Source organism: Monodelphis domestica, chromosome 1 (genome assembly GCF_027887165.1).
Source record: "Monodelphis domestica isolate mMonDom1 chromosome 1, mMonDom1.pri, whole genome shotgun sequence".
NCBI lineage: Eukaryota > Metazoa > Chordata > Mammalia > Didelphimorphia > Didelphidae > Monodelphis > Monodelphis domestica.
This window is the reverse complement of record NC_077227.1, coordinates 44,020,945-44,037,201: the sequence shown is the minus strand read 5'-3', so window position 1 is coordinate 44,037,201 and position 16,257 is coordinate 44,020,945. Positions and strand designations below refer to the sequence as shown.

Here is a 16,257-nt window from a genome sequence, read left to right as displayed (position 1 = left end):
GGTGCTTCTGTGATTCTCTCATGTTTGTAGCTTTGGGGAGGGAAGGGGCTGCCCCAGGGTGGGCCAGCACCTTCTCTGCAAGTTATCATTCTGGAATATTGCATGGGACCCTGAGAGGTGAAGTGATCAGTACAGGCAAGCTGGATTTGATCCCAGCTCTTCCTGCGTCCGTGGCCAGCGCTCTCTGCTTTAAGCCCCTGTTGGCTCTCTGTTGATTTCTCTAATAGGAGAAAAGACTTCATTTGGGTTCCAGAGTGACATCCCTCACAGCCTGAGTGGGGTTCTGGAATGGTGGGCTGGCTCAGGGATTCTTTTCCAGGGAGCCACGTGTGTTCCTTGTGGACAGCAAACGAGGCTCTCTGGTTTCCACTCCATCAGCCCAGGGTAAACTGGCGACCTGACTCCTGCTCTATCTAATCAGCACTTCTTGTCTCTCTTAGACCTCAGTGTTTACTCCTGCCTATGGCTCCGTGACCAATGTGAGAGTCAACAGCACTATGACAACCGTCCAAGTGCTGACTCTGCTTCTCAACAAGTTCAGGGTAAGCCAGCCTGCTTCCCAGCTCCAGAGGGGGAGCAGTCATGGCACCCCGGGGGAGTGTTGGGTGCGTGTAGCCATACACTTGTGAGGGCTTGTAAGATTTTACCACCTGGACCACATTTGAGGCAGTGGCATTCTGGTGTCCTTTTAAGGCACAGGTCAGCAAACTGGATCCCACTGCCTAGAAGCTAAGAATTTTTAAAATATTTTAAAATACAATAAATCCCTATTTAAAAATGTAAAAAACCAATGGAATTGTGCCTTGGCTATGGGAGGGGGGTGGGAGGAGAGGAGGGAAAGAATATGAGTCATGTAACCATGGAAAAATTTTCTTAATAAAAAATAAAAAAAACAATGGAAATAAAATTTTTAATGTAAAAAAACATTCTTATCTCACTGTACAAATACAGGTGGTGAGCTTGACTTGGCCTTTGAACCACAATTTGCCTACCTTTATTTTAGGAGAAGGCAAAAATTCAAGTTGTACAGAACAATGCAATGAGATAGTTAATCTCTTGATAGATTGCATGAAAGGGAAGGCACATCTTGTGCTTTTAATAAATTCATTTAGCCACTTTTATTGAGTGCACATGTGCCCATGCTCTTATTTTTTTAAAACTCTTATCTTCTGTCAGAATCAATACAAGATATTGGTTCCAAAGCAGAAGAGTGGTAAGGGCTAGGCAATGAGGCGTAAATGACTTAACCAGGGTCCCACAGCTAGAAAGTGTCTAAGGTCAGATTTGAATCCAGGACCTCCTGTCTCCAGACCTGGCTCTATATCCAATGAGCCACCAAACTGCCCCTAAGGTCTTATGGAAAAGGACAGAAGAGCAGAAAGAAAATAGAAACAAATAAGATAATGATCTCTGCCCTTAAAGAGGCAGCACATTGCAGTGAAAAAGTTCGGGAGTCAGAAGTCCTGGTTTAAATTCCATTCACTACCTGTGTGACTATGGATTTAGCCTCCTGGGCCTGGTGTAGGAGAGGGCCCTAGCCTTTGAGTCAGAGGGATCTGGTTTCATATTCCTGCAGCAGACATTTAATAACTGCATGATCCCAGCCCAATTCCTTAGCCTGTAAAATGAAGAGTTTGGATTGCTTTCTATGTTCCAGGCACTGTCCTAACTAACCCAGGTGAGATGTAATGAGTACTTGATGGTGGCCGTGAGGATCAAAAGGAAAGGTAGAGAGATGAAAGAGATTATTGGGTCAACAAAACTTAGCCATTGGTTGGATAGTGGGAACCAGGAAGAGAGGAGAAGTCAAAGATGAGTCTCATTTTATGCCTGAGAAGTGATGCTGTTCATAGAAGGAGAAACAAATATGGCAGAGGCCAAGGTGGTGATGAGCCAGGTTTGGACATACTGAATCTGGTACTAGGATGAGACATCGTAAGTCGTGGTACTAATATCTTGTTTTGAATGTTGCAGGTTGAAAATGGCCCCAGTGAGTTTGCGCTCTATGTAGTTCATGAATCAGGGGGTAAGTCTCAAGCATTCCTTCTGGATGGTAACTCCTGCAGTTCAGTTTGGGGATTTTATGAGTAGATTCTCTACTCAAAATGGTATTTTTGGAACATATTTGGTGCCTGGTATATACTAATGAATTTGCCACAAATGGAAAGAAGGAATAAGCCTTTATTGAACATTTACTATGTGCCAGGCACTTTACTGTGCATGGGAAGTACAGTGATGAGTTGGAAGAAGACACCCTAGCAGGAGATATGTGGGTTCCTGAATCCCAGGGACAAATGCCAGATGTGGCGAATCACCGGTGTTCAGCCCAAAGGGAAGCCAGCTATAGTTGTTCACTGCCAGCGAATAATAAGAGCAACCCAACAATAACAGCTCATATTTATAAAGCACTTTGCTCAGCCCCCCAAAATGTGCACGGTATAGCAGAGAGGCATGGCATGGCATCAAGAAGATCTGAGTTTCAATCCTCCTTTAATTACCAGCTGCGGGTCCCTGGAAAGTTACTTCTCATTTCCCTTATCGGTAAAAAGTAGATAATAATAGCACTTATCTAACAAGGTGATTGTGAGAGTCAGACAATATAACACCAGTAATGTACTTTGCAATCCGTAAAGCACTGATATTATTATTAATAATAATGCTTTTAGAACACCTGGCACTATTTTTTGTGACCCTGGGTGATCCATTTAACCCTTGTGTGCCTAAAGCCATTCTGGGAACTTTTATTTATTAATATATCCACAGTGGAAGAAGTGCCCATATTGCAAATTCCCTGCCTTAAATACTATTCACGTATTCCTTCTAGCAGCACAGTGAAGTAGGAAAGGCAGGTATTATCCCAGTTCTACAGTTGATGAAATGAGACTAAGAAAGGCTAACTGTTGTCACCTATCGAGAAGTGGTTGAGAGTCATCATGCCAACGTAGGTCTTCTACTTCCAGGTCCTCCTGAGATTTTCCATCCTACTTCAACCTGGCCTGGTCTTGTTTTCCTTGTTAGTCTTGATGGATACTGTAGAAGGAGAGGCTTCCTGGGCTATACTGGTTGACACTGGCTCCCACTGACCTCTTTCCCAAGAATATGAGACTTCTTGTTAGGAGCAAGTAGGGTATAAATGGGGAGGGGTAATCCCGACTCTCTAGTCAGAGCACCTGGATTCCTGTCTTACTCTGTATGATCTCACGAAAATAATTTAACTTGACCGGCCTCAGTTTCCTCATCTGTAAGATGAGTAGGTTGCTGACCCCTAGGATGCCTTCCAGCCCTAGATCTATGATCCTAATGTGATACAGAATTAAAGCTGACCAGCATGACAAAAGGAACCCTTTGGTCTGACAAATGCTTTTAGGCATTATAGAGCACCTCTCCCCAGCCTCCTCCACCCCAGTCAGAGAAGACACCATTACTTTGTAGCTAGGTTAGGCAGAGACATGACTCATTTATGACCCATCTACCATCTTGTGAGTTGAAACAAACCCTCCTATACTTGTCCTATTTCCTAATTATGAAAGCATTTTTCATCAGATACTCTCAATAGATAAGTGATAGAAATACAAGCATGTCTTACTACCATAAGGTTTTGTCCCACATTTCTTACTGTTTTTTTGTGTGTGTGTCCTCCTCTTTTCCCCTGTCCAAGGTACCTAAGCCTCATGAATCCCCCTTAAAACACTCTTAAGGGGGAAAACTGACTAGGGTTTAGAGGCAGAGAGTATGGTAGGAATGTTACCTAATCTATGGAGTCTAGACTGGCCTTTTATAGATGTGGGGAGGCCATTTTGGCTTTTTGCTGTCTGAGGAATAAAAAGCCCAGCCCATCTGGATTTTTTAGAGGTTTTACGTTACTTCTCATTGCTCTTCAAGGAATACTCATTGACATTCTGACCTTGTGTTGCTGACTGCCTTGGAGGTTGAGAAAAGTAATTTTTACCCCCTAAACCTTAGGAATTGTTTTCTTTTAGATCTCCTTTCAAGTAAAAGTATTTTTGTTGCCTTTTATGGTCCTTGAATGCCTCATTACATTTTAATCACAAATCTAGATTGAATTGAGTTAAGCCTAGCCTAGAATAAGGAGACTATTAGTAACTACTAAATTTATATTCAGTGAGAAAGTTTATTAGGAACTGAACCAAGGAACTGAGAAAGACTGATTCAATTCCCCCCCAGTGCATAAGAAAGGTTTGGATCTATTTCAGAGATGACCTCTTAGTTTCCTTCTGGCTCTAGCTTTATGATCCTGTGATCCATTCCCTACCCTTCTTTCTTATAATTTGATTGTTTATATTATTTTATTATAATTGATTATAATATTTTAAAAGGAGCTTCCATATCTTTTGACTCTTGTCTCTTAAAGCAATATGGAAATCACAAAGGTCATCTTATTTAGTTCTGTCTACTTTCTGATTACCCAGATATATTCCAGACTTGTCCTGTTTCAGTGATCCCTACCTCCCAACCTCCCTTGATTGAAGTTTCCAATATTTCTTGATCCTAGATTGAAATACTGTAGTCTGGAAAAAGGAATTTTTTTAAGGAAAAAAAAGTTCTATTTAAAGATTGTTTTCTCTCCCTCTTACCCCATTTTGAGATAGGGGGAAAAAACAACCTTTGTTTGGCACAGTTGAGCAAGACAAATCTCCACATTGGCAATGTGCAAAAATGCTTGTCTCATTCTTCATATCAAGTCCACCACTTCTCTTGCTGCCAGGCAGTGGGTATTATTATATGTCATCATTGGTTCTCTGGAATTGTGATTGGTCATTGTGTTGGTCAGAGAACTTAAGCCTCTCCTCTTTCCTAAACTTTTCAAAAGTTATTCCTGTACACAATCCTGTAGTTCTTTTATAAATCATTTTTTTAGGTTCTGCTCACTTGCTCATGAGTCGGTCCATGTAACTTTTCCCAAGTTTCTCCGAAATCCTCTCTTTTGTCAGTTCTTAAAGCCTAATATTCCATTGTGTTCAAACACCATATTTTGTTCAGCCATTCCCTAATTGATGCATGTTCATTTCCCTAGTTTCTAATTGTTTGCCACCCCAAAAACTGTTGCTTCCAATTTTAATACATATATTTTTTTTATTTCTTTAGGGTTATAGCCTTTGGGCTGATATTTTTTTGAGTTAAAGGGTACCATATTGCATTCTAGAATGGCTAGACCAATTGCAGTTTCTCCAGCAGGGCATTATTATTTCTGTTTTCCCTCAACTCAATATTTGTCATATAAAAAGGAGAATGTCTCAAAACAACAAAACACCAGGATCTTATCTACCTTCCCTCCTCCAGAACGAACAAAATTAAAAGACTGTGAATATCCACTCATCTCAAGAATCCTGCATGGGCCATGTGAGAAAATCGCCAAAATATTTCTGATGGAAACAGACTTGGGAGAAGAAGTTCCTTATGATGTAAGTGGGAGTCAGGGGCATAGAGACAGGGAGTATGAGAGCTTTTATAAGAAACCTGTAGCTTCTCTGTCAACCAGGATTGATGAACAAGGAAAAGTAAAGATTCCCTCATTTCATCTAATTCATATTCAGACTGGTACTCCTGGTATACCCCTGCAGAAACCCATCAAACAAAATAGTCTGGACACCTACCCCTATTATTTGAAATAGACCAGTTATCTTTCTTATCTTTGTTCACCACTTCCCCCTGCCTCCAAAACTGGTATCACAAAGAAACCAGGTGAAGGAAAAATTACCTGTATCCTATTTTTCCCCACTTCATGGTGGTAAAAAACCTTCTTTGATATTAAAGGGTTGTTTTTTGGAGACTTTTTTAGTCATCTTTAGGACAACCCGATAAATTATTTTAACCAGGGACCTTACTCTTGGTGTCAAGATAGCTTACATTAGGCCCCAGACAGTCTGGTTCCTGGCCAAATGATTAGCAAATCTCCAAAAGTACCGGTGGGAAAAAGATAAGGCAAGTATAGATCCCACAGAGTCTATTCCCAAGACAGAATTGTTCAAATGTTGTATATCTCCCTTCCACCCCACTCCCTCCTTTACTTTTCTGAGGGCTATTTCAAGTTCAATTCTCATTGTTTAAGAGAATGGGACTCCAACCACTCCCCTTGAGAGACCTCTGTGTGAGTATATTTCACTATTGAATACTTTTCCTAATCTTCAGTTTAATACTTCCTCTACTGGATAATAGCTTCTCTGAAAATAATAATGGGACTTTTTTATTTCTATATCCACTATTTATTCTCTATTACTTGATACCCAGGGATTTTATCAGGGGCTGGGTGGGGGAATCACATTACAAAGAACTGGGATGTCTTGTTGCATTAGAATGCCAATGAAGCCATACTTGAAAAGTGGATTTTTTTTTTTGAGAAATTTTAAAAAAATATTAAATCTTCTTGGATCTTCTAGGTCGCTCAGTACATTAAGTTTGAAATGCCGGTCCTGGACAGTTTTGTTGAAAAATTAAAAGAAGAGGAGGAAAGAGAAATAATCAAACTGACTCTGAAGTAAGCAGCTCCAAAGAATCCACATAGTAGCTATCCATAAGGGTCACCACATGGATAGCAGAGTGGCATCCCCCATTAGGATGGCGAGGATGTTTTCCTCTTCACTCTCTGTGGCCAAAGAGTCTTTAAGTTTTTCTCAGTTATCCCCAGTCTCCCTGCTGCACCACCTTGTGCTCCATAGCATTTTTGTGTGGCTTCTGTGACATCCCATTTATTTTTAGTTGGAAAATAGCCTTGAGATTTCCCAGCCATGTGGTGAAGGGGAAACAGAGGCTACACAAAACCTATTCTCAAGGTCAGAAGGTCAGGAAGTCCAATGTCTGCAATCCCATAATAAACCAGCAACATAATGAAGTGGAAGATAGTCTTGAAATATCCAAAGAGTTCTAGTGGGGGATGGGGGGGGGATGGATAAGAACTGTTGTGAGGTGGAGGCTAGGGGAGAGATATTTTTAAAACAACAGGAACTATAAGCCTGCTCCTTGCTTCCAGCACAGATATTTTTAAAGGACTCAGTCAGATGATGCAATCTGATTTAACCAGATGGTGTTTTTAGGTCTTTGGAAGGAAAAGTGCTGAGGTATTTGCTACCTGCTGTCAGGTACAAGGTAGTACTAGAACCAATTATTTGGTTCCATCTAACCACAGAAGTGATCAGGAAGATCCATTCAAAGTTAGATGACAGGAGATCATTGAAATAGAAAGAGCAAAAGATTTCATTCTACTTTCCCAAAGGAGGAAGGATGGGTGGATTCCATTCACAGGGAGTGTTCATTCAGTGTTTTTTTTATTGTTCAGACAGAATTGAGTAAGTCTAAAGTCTCTAACTAGATGTGCATTCTTAAACAAGTTACCTTTACTGGTCTAGGCCCCCGGGGTAAAGTCAATTAGTTAGACTGAATGATCTTGAGCAGGTTGGACTGAAGGAATTTGGAAGTCTCTTCCAATTCTAAAATTCTGAATTTTTGCTAATTTTGGTGAAAAACTGCACCCATGTTTTTTAAGCTTGCATTAAGCATTTGCCTGGCACATGTGGTGTGATGACTTTAGAAAAAAAATCTCTTCAGTTCATCTTAAACCTCTCTCCAAATTATATGATGGGAAGAAAATAGCATTTTCTTCCTGGCTTGCAAAACTGGGGTGAGATTTCACCAGTAGTAACCAGAGGTGAGTAGTTTGAGATTCACACCATCTGGGGGAAATGCCACCATCTTCTCATATGTGTTCAACTAAAATAGTACAGCCTTAAAAAATACAGCAAAAATCCAAGGCTCTGGAGTTCTCCAGCCTCCAGAAGCTGTGAAGCAGCCTCTAGAAAAATGAGGGTGCCGTTGAGGAGGAAAAAGGTTCTGAGAAGTGAGGTCCTACTCCAAACAAGACCAGGGTATGAACGTTTGAGGAACCAGGCTCAAGGGCCAGGCAGCAAAGTAGCCAGGTTTTCCCAGGGCAAAAGATCTCACATTCACTATTGCATAGGCTGTCAAAAGCCAAGCTCTGTTTGAGTTCTGTGCATTATGTCTCCCATAAGGTTCCACACTCTCCGCCTGATGATGTTGCAGCGCCTGGAGCAGCTGACAGAGCCAGAAGAGCTGGCCTAGCATCGAGTTTCCAGAATGATCAGAGATAGTAACATCAGGATGTGGAAAAGTCTATCTTCAGTGTGACCACGGGAACTAATCAGCTGTGTGCTTTGATATTCACCTTCTAATTGCCACTTAAACCAATTCCCAAGGACAGTTGGGGGATGGACACACTATTTGTCTGTTGGGCACTAATACCTTGTCTCTTGCTATTAACCACATCTCTGGAGTTAATCCTTCATCACTGTGGGAACCAGACCAGACCAGACTTTAGGGGAAAGGAATCTTTCAGATAAGATGCCCCTGCCTGGTGTCTTGTCTCAGAGTCTGACCTAACCCTCTGGTGCCTAGTGGTGGGGATTGGGAGTAGGACATGCAGAATGTATGAGATGGGCCAGTAGGAGCTATATGAATGAACCTCCAGCTCCCATCCTTTCTGCCCTGGTGGTGGCAGATCCCCAGGAGTCGCAGGAGTGTAAGATCAGCCCATCTGTTCTTCGCCTCCAGTAATGTCTCAGAAAAGCCTTTGGCCACTATTCCTTTTGTCACCAGAAAGGCGTATTTGTGCACCCTCTTATTGCCTCTGGACTATGAATTCACTGCCCATAGTATGAGTGTGCTACCATGCTGGGAAACACCAGCCTCACTAATGGACAACTAGAGCCAATTCTAAAATACAGCTATTGTAACAATGCTTATTTCAGCATGGCTTGGCTTTGGGTACTAGGCTGTCATGGATTTTTTCAGCCCAAATTTCAAAGTCAAAATCCCTTAAATTCTTCCTCCCTTTCCCGTAAACAAAAGGCGGTCATGCAACTTTATTCAGTTTAGTCCCAGCTTTTTACAAAAGGCAATGAGGTTTGTGGAATGTTTATTGTGTAACTTGTGATGGGAACACTTCTAGCTTGCTTTGGCCAATTATTGTCACTCTGTGCTAGCATGGTTGTAAGTCTGAAGGAGGGACTCATTTATGCAAAATGCCCAGATAAATGTGAAACAATACTAAGTGAAAAAGGTATCAGAGTGTCCAAAACTAAGTGCTCTGTGTGGCCCGAGTGAAGAAGGTTATGTCCAGAGACACATAACTATGATTTCTACCTCTGAAACAGTGAGTGTCGTGCTTGTTAATTCCATCTGAATTATTTAAGCCCTGAATGCTTGCACTGGGGGAAAAGGACTTCGAGTTCCCAAGAGACAATACTGAAGAAATCTTGTATTTTTCTGCTAAGGAAAAATTCCAAGAATGAAGTGGTCTTTGCAAAAATATGCAGTTGTAGGGAACAGCCACTTGAAATGCTTGGTCAAAACAGAAACAAACCTATAGCCTAGATTCTACTCCGAAAACTTCAGTGTTGTGACCCGGCTTCCCAGCCATCTTCTTACCCTTTTCCCTAATAAGTGAATAACAAAAATTTGGAATAACTGGATTTCTGAGAACTTCAAAGTTGACAAGCATTTATGAAGCACTTATGATCACAGTTGTCTTTGCATCGCTAGGAGCATGGCCTGAGATAAACTGAAACTCACTGGTCCTGGCAATACCCCTAAGGGATTTAGGAGTGTGTACATGTGTGTGAGAACCAGAAAATTCCCTTTTCTAAGGCACTTAAGTACCTATTCTGAGAATTATAATCTTAAGGGAATTAGATGCCTGGGACCCTGAGACATTCAATTACTTGGCCTGGCTCCCACAGTTATTGGTAGAACTTAACTCAGGAGTCTTCTTGACCCTAGGACCAGCTCACCATCTACTATGTCACACATCGCTTTTCTGTGTTTAGCTGTAACACAAAAATTCTATTCCTATGTCTGTGTCCCTATTCCTGAAATGGAGCACTTATACTTTTGTTGGTCTAGTGAAAATGGAGAATATTTATATGCAGATTTTTCAGAAACCTGTTCAGATCTCACTCTATGCAAGCTGTGAATGGGATCTAGGCATTATCCTAGAAGAGTTTTTATTAACATAGACTCTAGGGGGCAACTGGGTAGCTCAGTGGATTGAGAGCCAAGCCTAGAGACAGGAGGTCCCAGGTTCAAATCTGGCCTCAGACACTTCCCAGCTGTGTGACCCTGGGCAAGTCACTTAACCCCCATTGCCTAGCCCTTCCTGCTCTTCTGCTTTGGATCCAATACATAGTATTGATTCCAAGACGGAAGGTAAGGGTTTAAAAAACAAACAAAACATAGGCTCAAGAAGCCTCTTGCTCAGTGGATATGGAAGAATAATGGCTAAGAGAGCATTTAAAAAAATTTTTTTGTTCATGCATATTGTGCATATGTGTCCCTATTCCTCAAGCCTTCAGGTTTTACTCCCTCAGTATGAATCTTAACAGTATTTGGCAGCTAAGTTCATTTCTGCTTCCTATTAAAGACAAAATGCAATTTCTTTTCATTCCCACGTACATTTCCATCAGCTGGACTGAATCTATAGGCCTTATCTGAGAGTTATTAGAGAGAAGAATCTGGAATAAACCATGGTTTAGAGGGTAAACAAGTGTCCTGTGAAATCCCAAGTACTGAAAACCCATTGCAAAGACCAGCCCTCTGGTTTGGAGTCTTCCTCTAATTTCTCCGACTTTCTCCTCTCTTTTTTGCCTGCTACTGTATACAATCCATTTGCTCACAATTTGAGACAAACTAGTCAAGAGTAGCCAAATAGAGGGCTGCTTTCTTCATTTGCCAGTCTGAGTATTTGAATATAGCTGCACACATTCGAATAAAGCTTCAATATTTTTCTAAAACAGTTTTTATCTTCTTCTCTGATTCATAACAACTCATAGGTTTTCTCACAAGCAGAGATCTATAGGCTAACATTGCAGTTGCCGCAATAATGTGGAGCCTAGTCAAGGAGGATTTCCCAACACCCCTCACCCTGCCTTTCTCCCCACAGCCCCACCATTCTGCACCCTTGCCCTGCTTCTCCTTGGAAATCGTTGCAGTCATTGTCAAGAGCTTTGGTTTAGAAAGGGATATTCTGGGCAGGTACCAATAGAAAACTGCTTTCAGAATCTTTAAGCATGGGCTAGAAAGAATTCTCTTCCCCAGAGCAGCAATTACTGCCATCATCGGCAGGTCAAACACCCCCAAGTAAGCCTAAATGTACTCATTGCCAAGCCTAGCGTAAAACTTGGTGAAAACTTGAAAACTCAGTGGAAACTGACTCACTTAGGAATCGATGCTCCTCGATCCATGTCTGGGGCCATTCATGCCCTACTTATCTTTGCATCTCCCCTGGTGCTCCTATAATAATCTGTACGGAGCAGATGCTTCATGAATGAATAGAACCTTCAGGAGCTCCTGTGAATAAAAGAGAAAGCCGAGGTCATTGTTAGTGGCCAAAGACTAGGGTTCTTTATTTGCCAGAGTTAATCTCATCTTCTATTTGTTCAGTTCCATAACCGTGCTTCATCTTGGAGTTCAGGTGGCCTCTGGTTCTCAAAGGCTCTGCCAATGGAGCACAAACCATTTGACACATATTCACATTGAACAAACATTCATTAATCAGCGAGCGTATGTTAAACTCCTACCATGAATCAGACACTATTTTAAACTAGTGTTTACTTTGTACAAAAACCTGTGGTTTGCCTACAATATAAAAAATGAAGATACAGAATTTAGGTAAGCGAATGACCATTCCCTAAGGGATTTATGGTCTAGTAGATTGAAACATCATTATAATTCATGAAGTCCCAAAAACTTAGTTCCATTTGAAACTATTATGTAATAACATTTATTGTTATCCTCATTTTATAGATGAAGAAACTGAGGCACAGAGCTTCAATGATTCACCAAGCATCCCATAGCTAGCAAGAATTGGAGGAAAGATTCTCTAGCATTTAATCCCCAAAGTAAGCCTCTAATCCAAAAACATCTATGTGAATATACATATTCATTTGCATTTGTATGGTATTTTAATGCTTACAGTATGTTCATTCAATGGCACCAGGTACTGCCAAAGCATTTTATCATAGTGCTATACAACCTAAGTATCAGCCAAATGTGCATAAATGATAAATCAGTTGTATACAGATGGTGTCTAATACCACAATATTTATTAAGTACCTATTGAATGCCTTCTGCTAAGGGAGATACAAAGTTAGGTATGGTGGTCAAAATTGGTACCCTGGTGGAGTTCACAGGCTAGAAAAGGGATATTGCATTCACACGTAACTACAATACAGAGCAATATAAGTCATGTTCTAAATAATAGTAGCAAGGCTTCACAACAACTAGACTTTATTTTATTATTTTTTTTCAAATCCTTATCTTCCGTCTTAGAAACACTACTCAATATTGGTTCCAGGGCAGAAGAGCAATAAGAGCTAGGCAATCGGGATTAAGTGACTTGCCCAGAGTCACATTGCTAGGAAATAACAAATTTGAGCCCAGGATCTCCAACTCTATCCACTTCCCCAACTAGACTTCATGTTTTTTACAGAAAATAAGATTACTGCAGTATTCGATTTCCAAAAACCCTTTATAAAGTTGTAAACATGTACTATTATCATTATTGGTGAAAAAGCATTCATTAAGTGCTTATTATATGCCAAGCACAATGCTATGGAATACAGATATAAATGGGGGAGAAATGAAGATAGTACCTGCTCTCAAAGAGCTCACATTTTAACCAGAGGAAACAACATAGTAAAGAAAATTGTAAGCAGACAGAAGCCTGGGTAATCCAACAATTCAGCATGGTGTGGCTCAGAGATCCCAAAACTATCCAAATAGCTTATATAATTGTGCTATGAGCCCATGAGGCAGCTGTTAAAACCTGGAGGACATTAAGCGGTGTTAGCAGGACAGTTGGTCAGATCTGGTTGCCTGCCATCTCACCATCATGTAAGGAGGAATGGAGTTACTGACTCATCTAAGTCCCGGAAGCAGTCAAGCCACCAGGCAATTGAGAGGAGGGCAAACAGGATGGAGGTGGGTCTTTCTGCTGCAAAGTTAGCTAGAATGGCTTCTAGTACAGTCTGGGGCAGAAGGAAGAAGTAAAAGAGAGGAAGGAATAAGGAAGGCAGGCTGCCCTCATCAGGGTAGATTTTCCCAACCAGAATGAGTTAGAGTAACCCCAAAGGAACAAAACAGGCTCCTCTTTACCAAAGTCCTTTTACCTCTCTGGAATAGTTTCTCTAGAAGGAAGAGATTTGATTAGAAGATCTAAAAAGTCTCTTCCAGCTCTAAATCTGTATAGTGAATTCTTCCATGAAAGCATCTATTCTCACTTCTGGCATTCTTCCAATGGCATTCAACCATTCCGGTTGCTTAACCATGTTTGAAGTTATCCATGGCCTTCCTAACAGGTAGCTTCCAGGAGAAACGAACGGATGTTTCAAAGAGACTAATTTAGTTTTGAATTAAGAAAATATTTCCTTACACCAGTACTACCCAAAAGTTGTCGTTTTCAAGATTTGAGATGATGGGTTCATTTTTTACAGTAAGGCTGAATGACTAAATAATGGCTATGTTTTAATAGAGATTCCTGTTTAGATATGGGCTGGACCAGATGGTCTCTGAGTCTCTTCCAACTCTGAGATTCTGAAATCCTGGGAATATAATTCCAATCTGTCCTGATGAGGGCAGAGTACAACGAGTCCAGTATATAATACAGTACATTTCCTGTATTTTGCTGACTGTTGGCAAAAGCTCATTGGCTGTCACCTCCACTGTTCTGGACACAATGTTTTTATGAATGCTGATTAGAAGCACATTAGCTTGTTTTGAGTTTGCAGCTTTAAAGGAAGGTGTGAATCAGCCGATTTCTACCCAGAGACCCATCTTTGTAATTCTGAAAGATGTGCAATGACCTCAAAAAAGGGGCCTTGTAAAAAATGTAGTAGAGGAATCCTACTGAGAACTGGCACACCACAGCCAAAGTTACCTGCTGCTGTTCAGTTACAGCCATCCATGGGGACTGTAGTCAGTTCTCCAGGACTTCATGGCCAGCTGCCATTGATTACCTGACTATGAAACAATTTCAGAGCTTTCTGATCATGTGGATGGTCAGAATCAGTGTGGATGGCCGATGATGTCAATGGACTTGGGCTTTACTCGGATGGATTCTGAAGAACATCTTTTCTCAAAGCTCACAATCTATACTCTTCATTATTTTGTCTTTGGTGGAAAACTTGTATCCAAAATGGTAAAGTGGAGAGACTCCTGGATTTTGAATCAAGGGGATCCAACTATAAATTCTGGCTCTTAACTTCTGATTTTTTGACTTTGGAAAAGTGTTGTGGAGGAGAGAAAAATGGGGAAAAAGTCTGCAGCCGAGCTGGAGAAGCTAGGACTGCTGAACTGTCAATCAAGGAGGACATTCTAATTGGAATGGTGACCAGGAAGGACCATTAAAAAAGGAACAGACAAGCTGAGGAACTGGTCTATTGCCCTTGGGACAGAAAGAAGGAAGGACAAAAAAGTCTTGCTCTCTGGTTTCTCCCTACAATATATAAGTGACTGAATCTTCAAACCTGTTGGCCAATTTCCCTAAACCCTAGACTCGATTCCACCATCCTCCAACTTAGAAATTATTTTAGGATTAGGGAAACCTCAAGCCCTCTCTCCCCTTAATTCCCCTATTTTCCCCTTCTCCTAAATAAATCCCTTTTGTTTAAAGTTTTTAAAGAGAGAGTTATCTGCCTGTTATATCAAGATACTCACTCAAAGCAGATTTCCAGTGATACCAACTAATTTTAGGGGGGAGGAGAAGGGAAGAGGGAAGGAAGGGAAGAAGTGGGCAAATCTGATCCTTAATTCATCATCACCCTCTCAGAGTAATTCCCTAATACAAAAGCCATATAACAACTCCAAGCCCCAGAATCTGAAAGGGTGATTAAGGGACCCCTGGAAGCTTGTGACATCAAAGCTATTTTCAAAACAGAATTGATGTTTTAGTTTCCAATAAAATAAATAACCTATATAGAATTTTCAGGGCAGTTCTTGGTTATTTTTAAGAGTGTAAAGGGGTCCTGAGACACCCTCCACCACCACCCCCCCCACACCAAATTCACTGAACTAATTGCTCTCTAATATCCCTTTTGACCAGGAGCATGCTGGTAAATGTTTAATAACCTGCTCACCAGAAAAGAAAAATTTCCAGCACACACTTTTAAGTATAGTCTGTATTATTAATATTTTCTTTTTAGTTTTCTTAAGTCTAGATACTCAAGAAAATAGATCAAATATGATTTGTAACATTCCTCAGTTTCCCAAGTATGAGTGATAATCCTGGAAATACAGCAATCATTAAATGTTTATTGACCGACAGTTCTTGAGAGCCAGTGTGAGTTGGCTCCAGCACATCCCTACTTTCACCTCTAAACTCTTAATCTTTTTTAGCCTGAAGAGATGCTAAACTGACCTACAGACATTTTAGAACATTTACTTCCTATGTTCTGGTAGCAAAAAAACAAAACTCGATGCATTTTCTGCACATCACTGATCCTGGAAACTACTCCCTTAGTTTATGAGATTTAGTTATTCAATCTTACTGGATGAAAACTTAGCTTGATCTATTATATAAAAGCCTAATCTGATTCACTCAAGAAATACTATTCTGTGAACCTGACATATAAAATAATTCTACATGTCATCTGAGAAATCCCCCAAAAAGAAGTATGAAAATTCTATTTAGCAATACCTCTGTGACATTAACCAACCAGGAGCCACGGTAGATAGAGTGAGGAAGACCCGAGTTCAAATTTGGCCTAAATCACTAATTAACTGTGTGATCCCGGGCAAGTGACTTAATCCTTTTTGGCCTCATCTGTAAAATGAGCTGGAGATAGAAATGGCAAACCACTCCAGGATTTTTGCCAAGAAAACCTTTATTGGAGTTACAAAGAGTCGAACACAATTGAAATGACTAAACAGCTATAATATAAACAATATGGTCCTTATCAGACTGCTGGTTATGGGTGTTAAATTAAAATCTCTGAAGAGTGAATGATGGTACCATGAGAAACAGGCTTTCAGTAATACTAAAAACTACTAAAGAGGAACCTAATAATACTAAATTACTAAACAGAAAGTATTTGTCTGAGTCCTACAGTTTTTTAGAAGCATTATGTGGGGAAACTGGATGATTCAGTGGATTGAGAGCCAAGCCTAGAAACAGGAGGTCCTGGGTTTTTAATCTAGCCTCAGACATTTCCTAGCTGTGTGACCCTGGGCAAG

The 16,257-nt window shown here is 40.7% G+C and overlaps 1 protein-coding gene across 3 annotated transcripts in view; it reads left to right on the top strand.

Annotated features, from left to right (window-relative positions):
• Positions 1–10,820, top strand: part of RASSF4 (Ras association domain family member 4) — a 68,994-nt gene extending 58,174 nt beyond the window's left edge. For all 3 annotated transcript variants that reach the window (XM_007478105.2, XM_007478106.2, XM_016428189.2), the window contains 5 exons: positions 441–542; positions 1,975–2,026; positions 5,302–5,423; positions 6,399–6,496; positions 8,025–10,820. In XM_007478105.2, coding sequence (XP_007478167.1) covers positions 441–542; positions 1,975–2,026; positions 5,302–5,423; positions 6,399–6,496; positions 8,025–8,094 — 444 coding nt within the window. In that variant the 3' untranslated portion in view covers positions 8,095–10,820. The remainder of the gene's footprint in view (positions 1–440; positions 543–1,974; positions 2,027–5,301; positions 5,424–6,398; positions 6,497–8,024) is intronic.
• Positions 10,821–16,257: the final 5,437 nt, after the last annotated feature.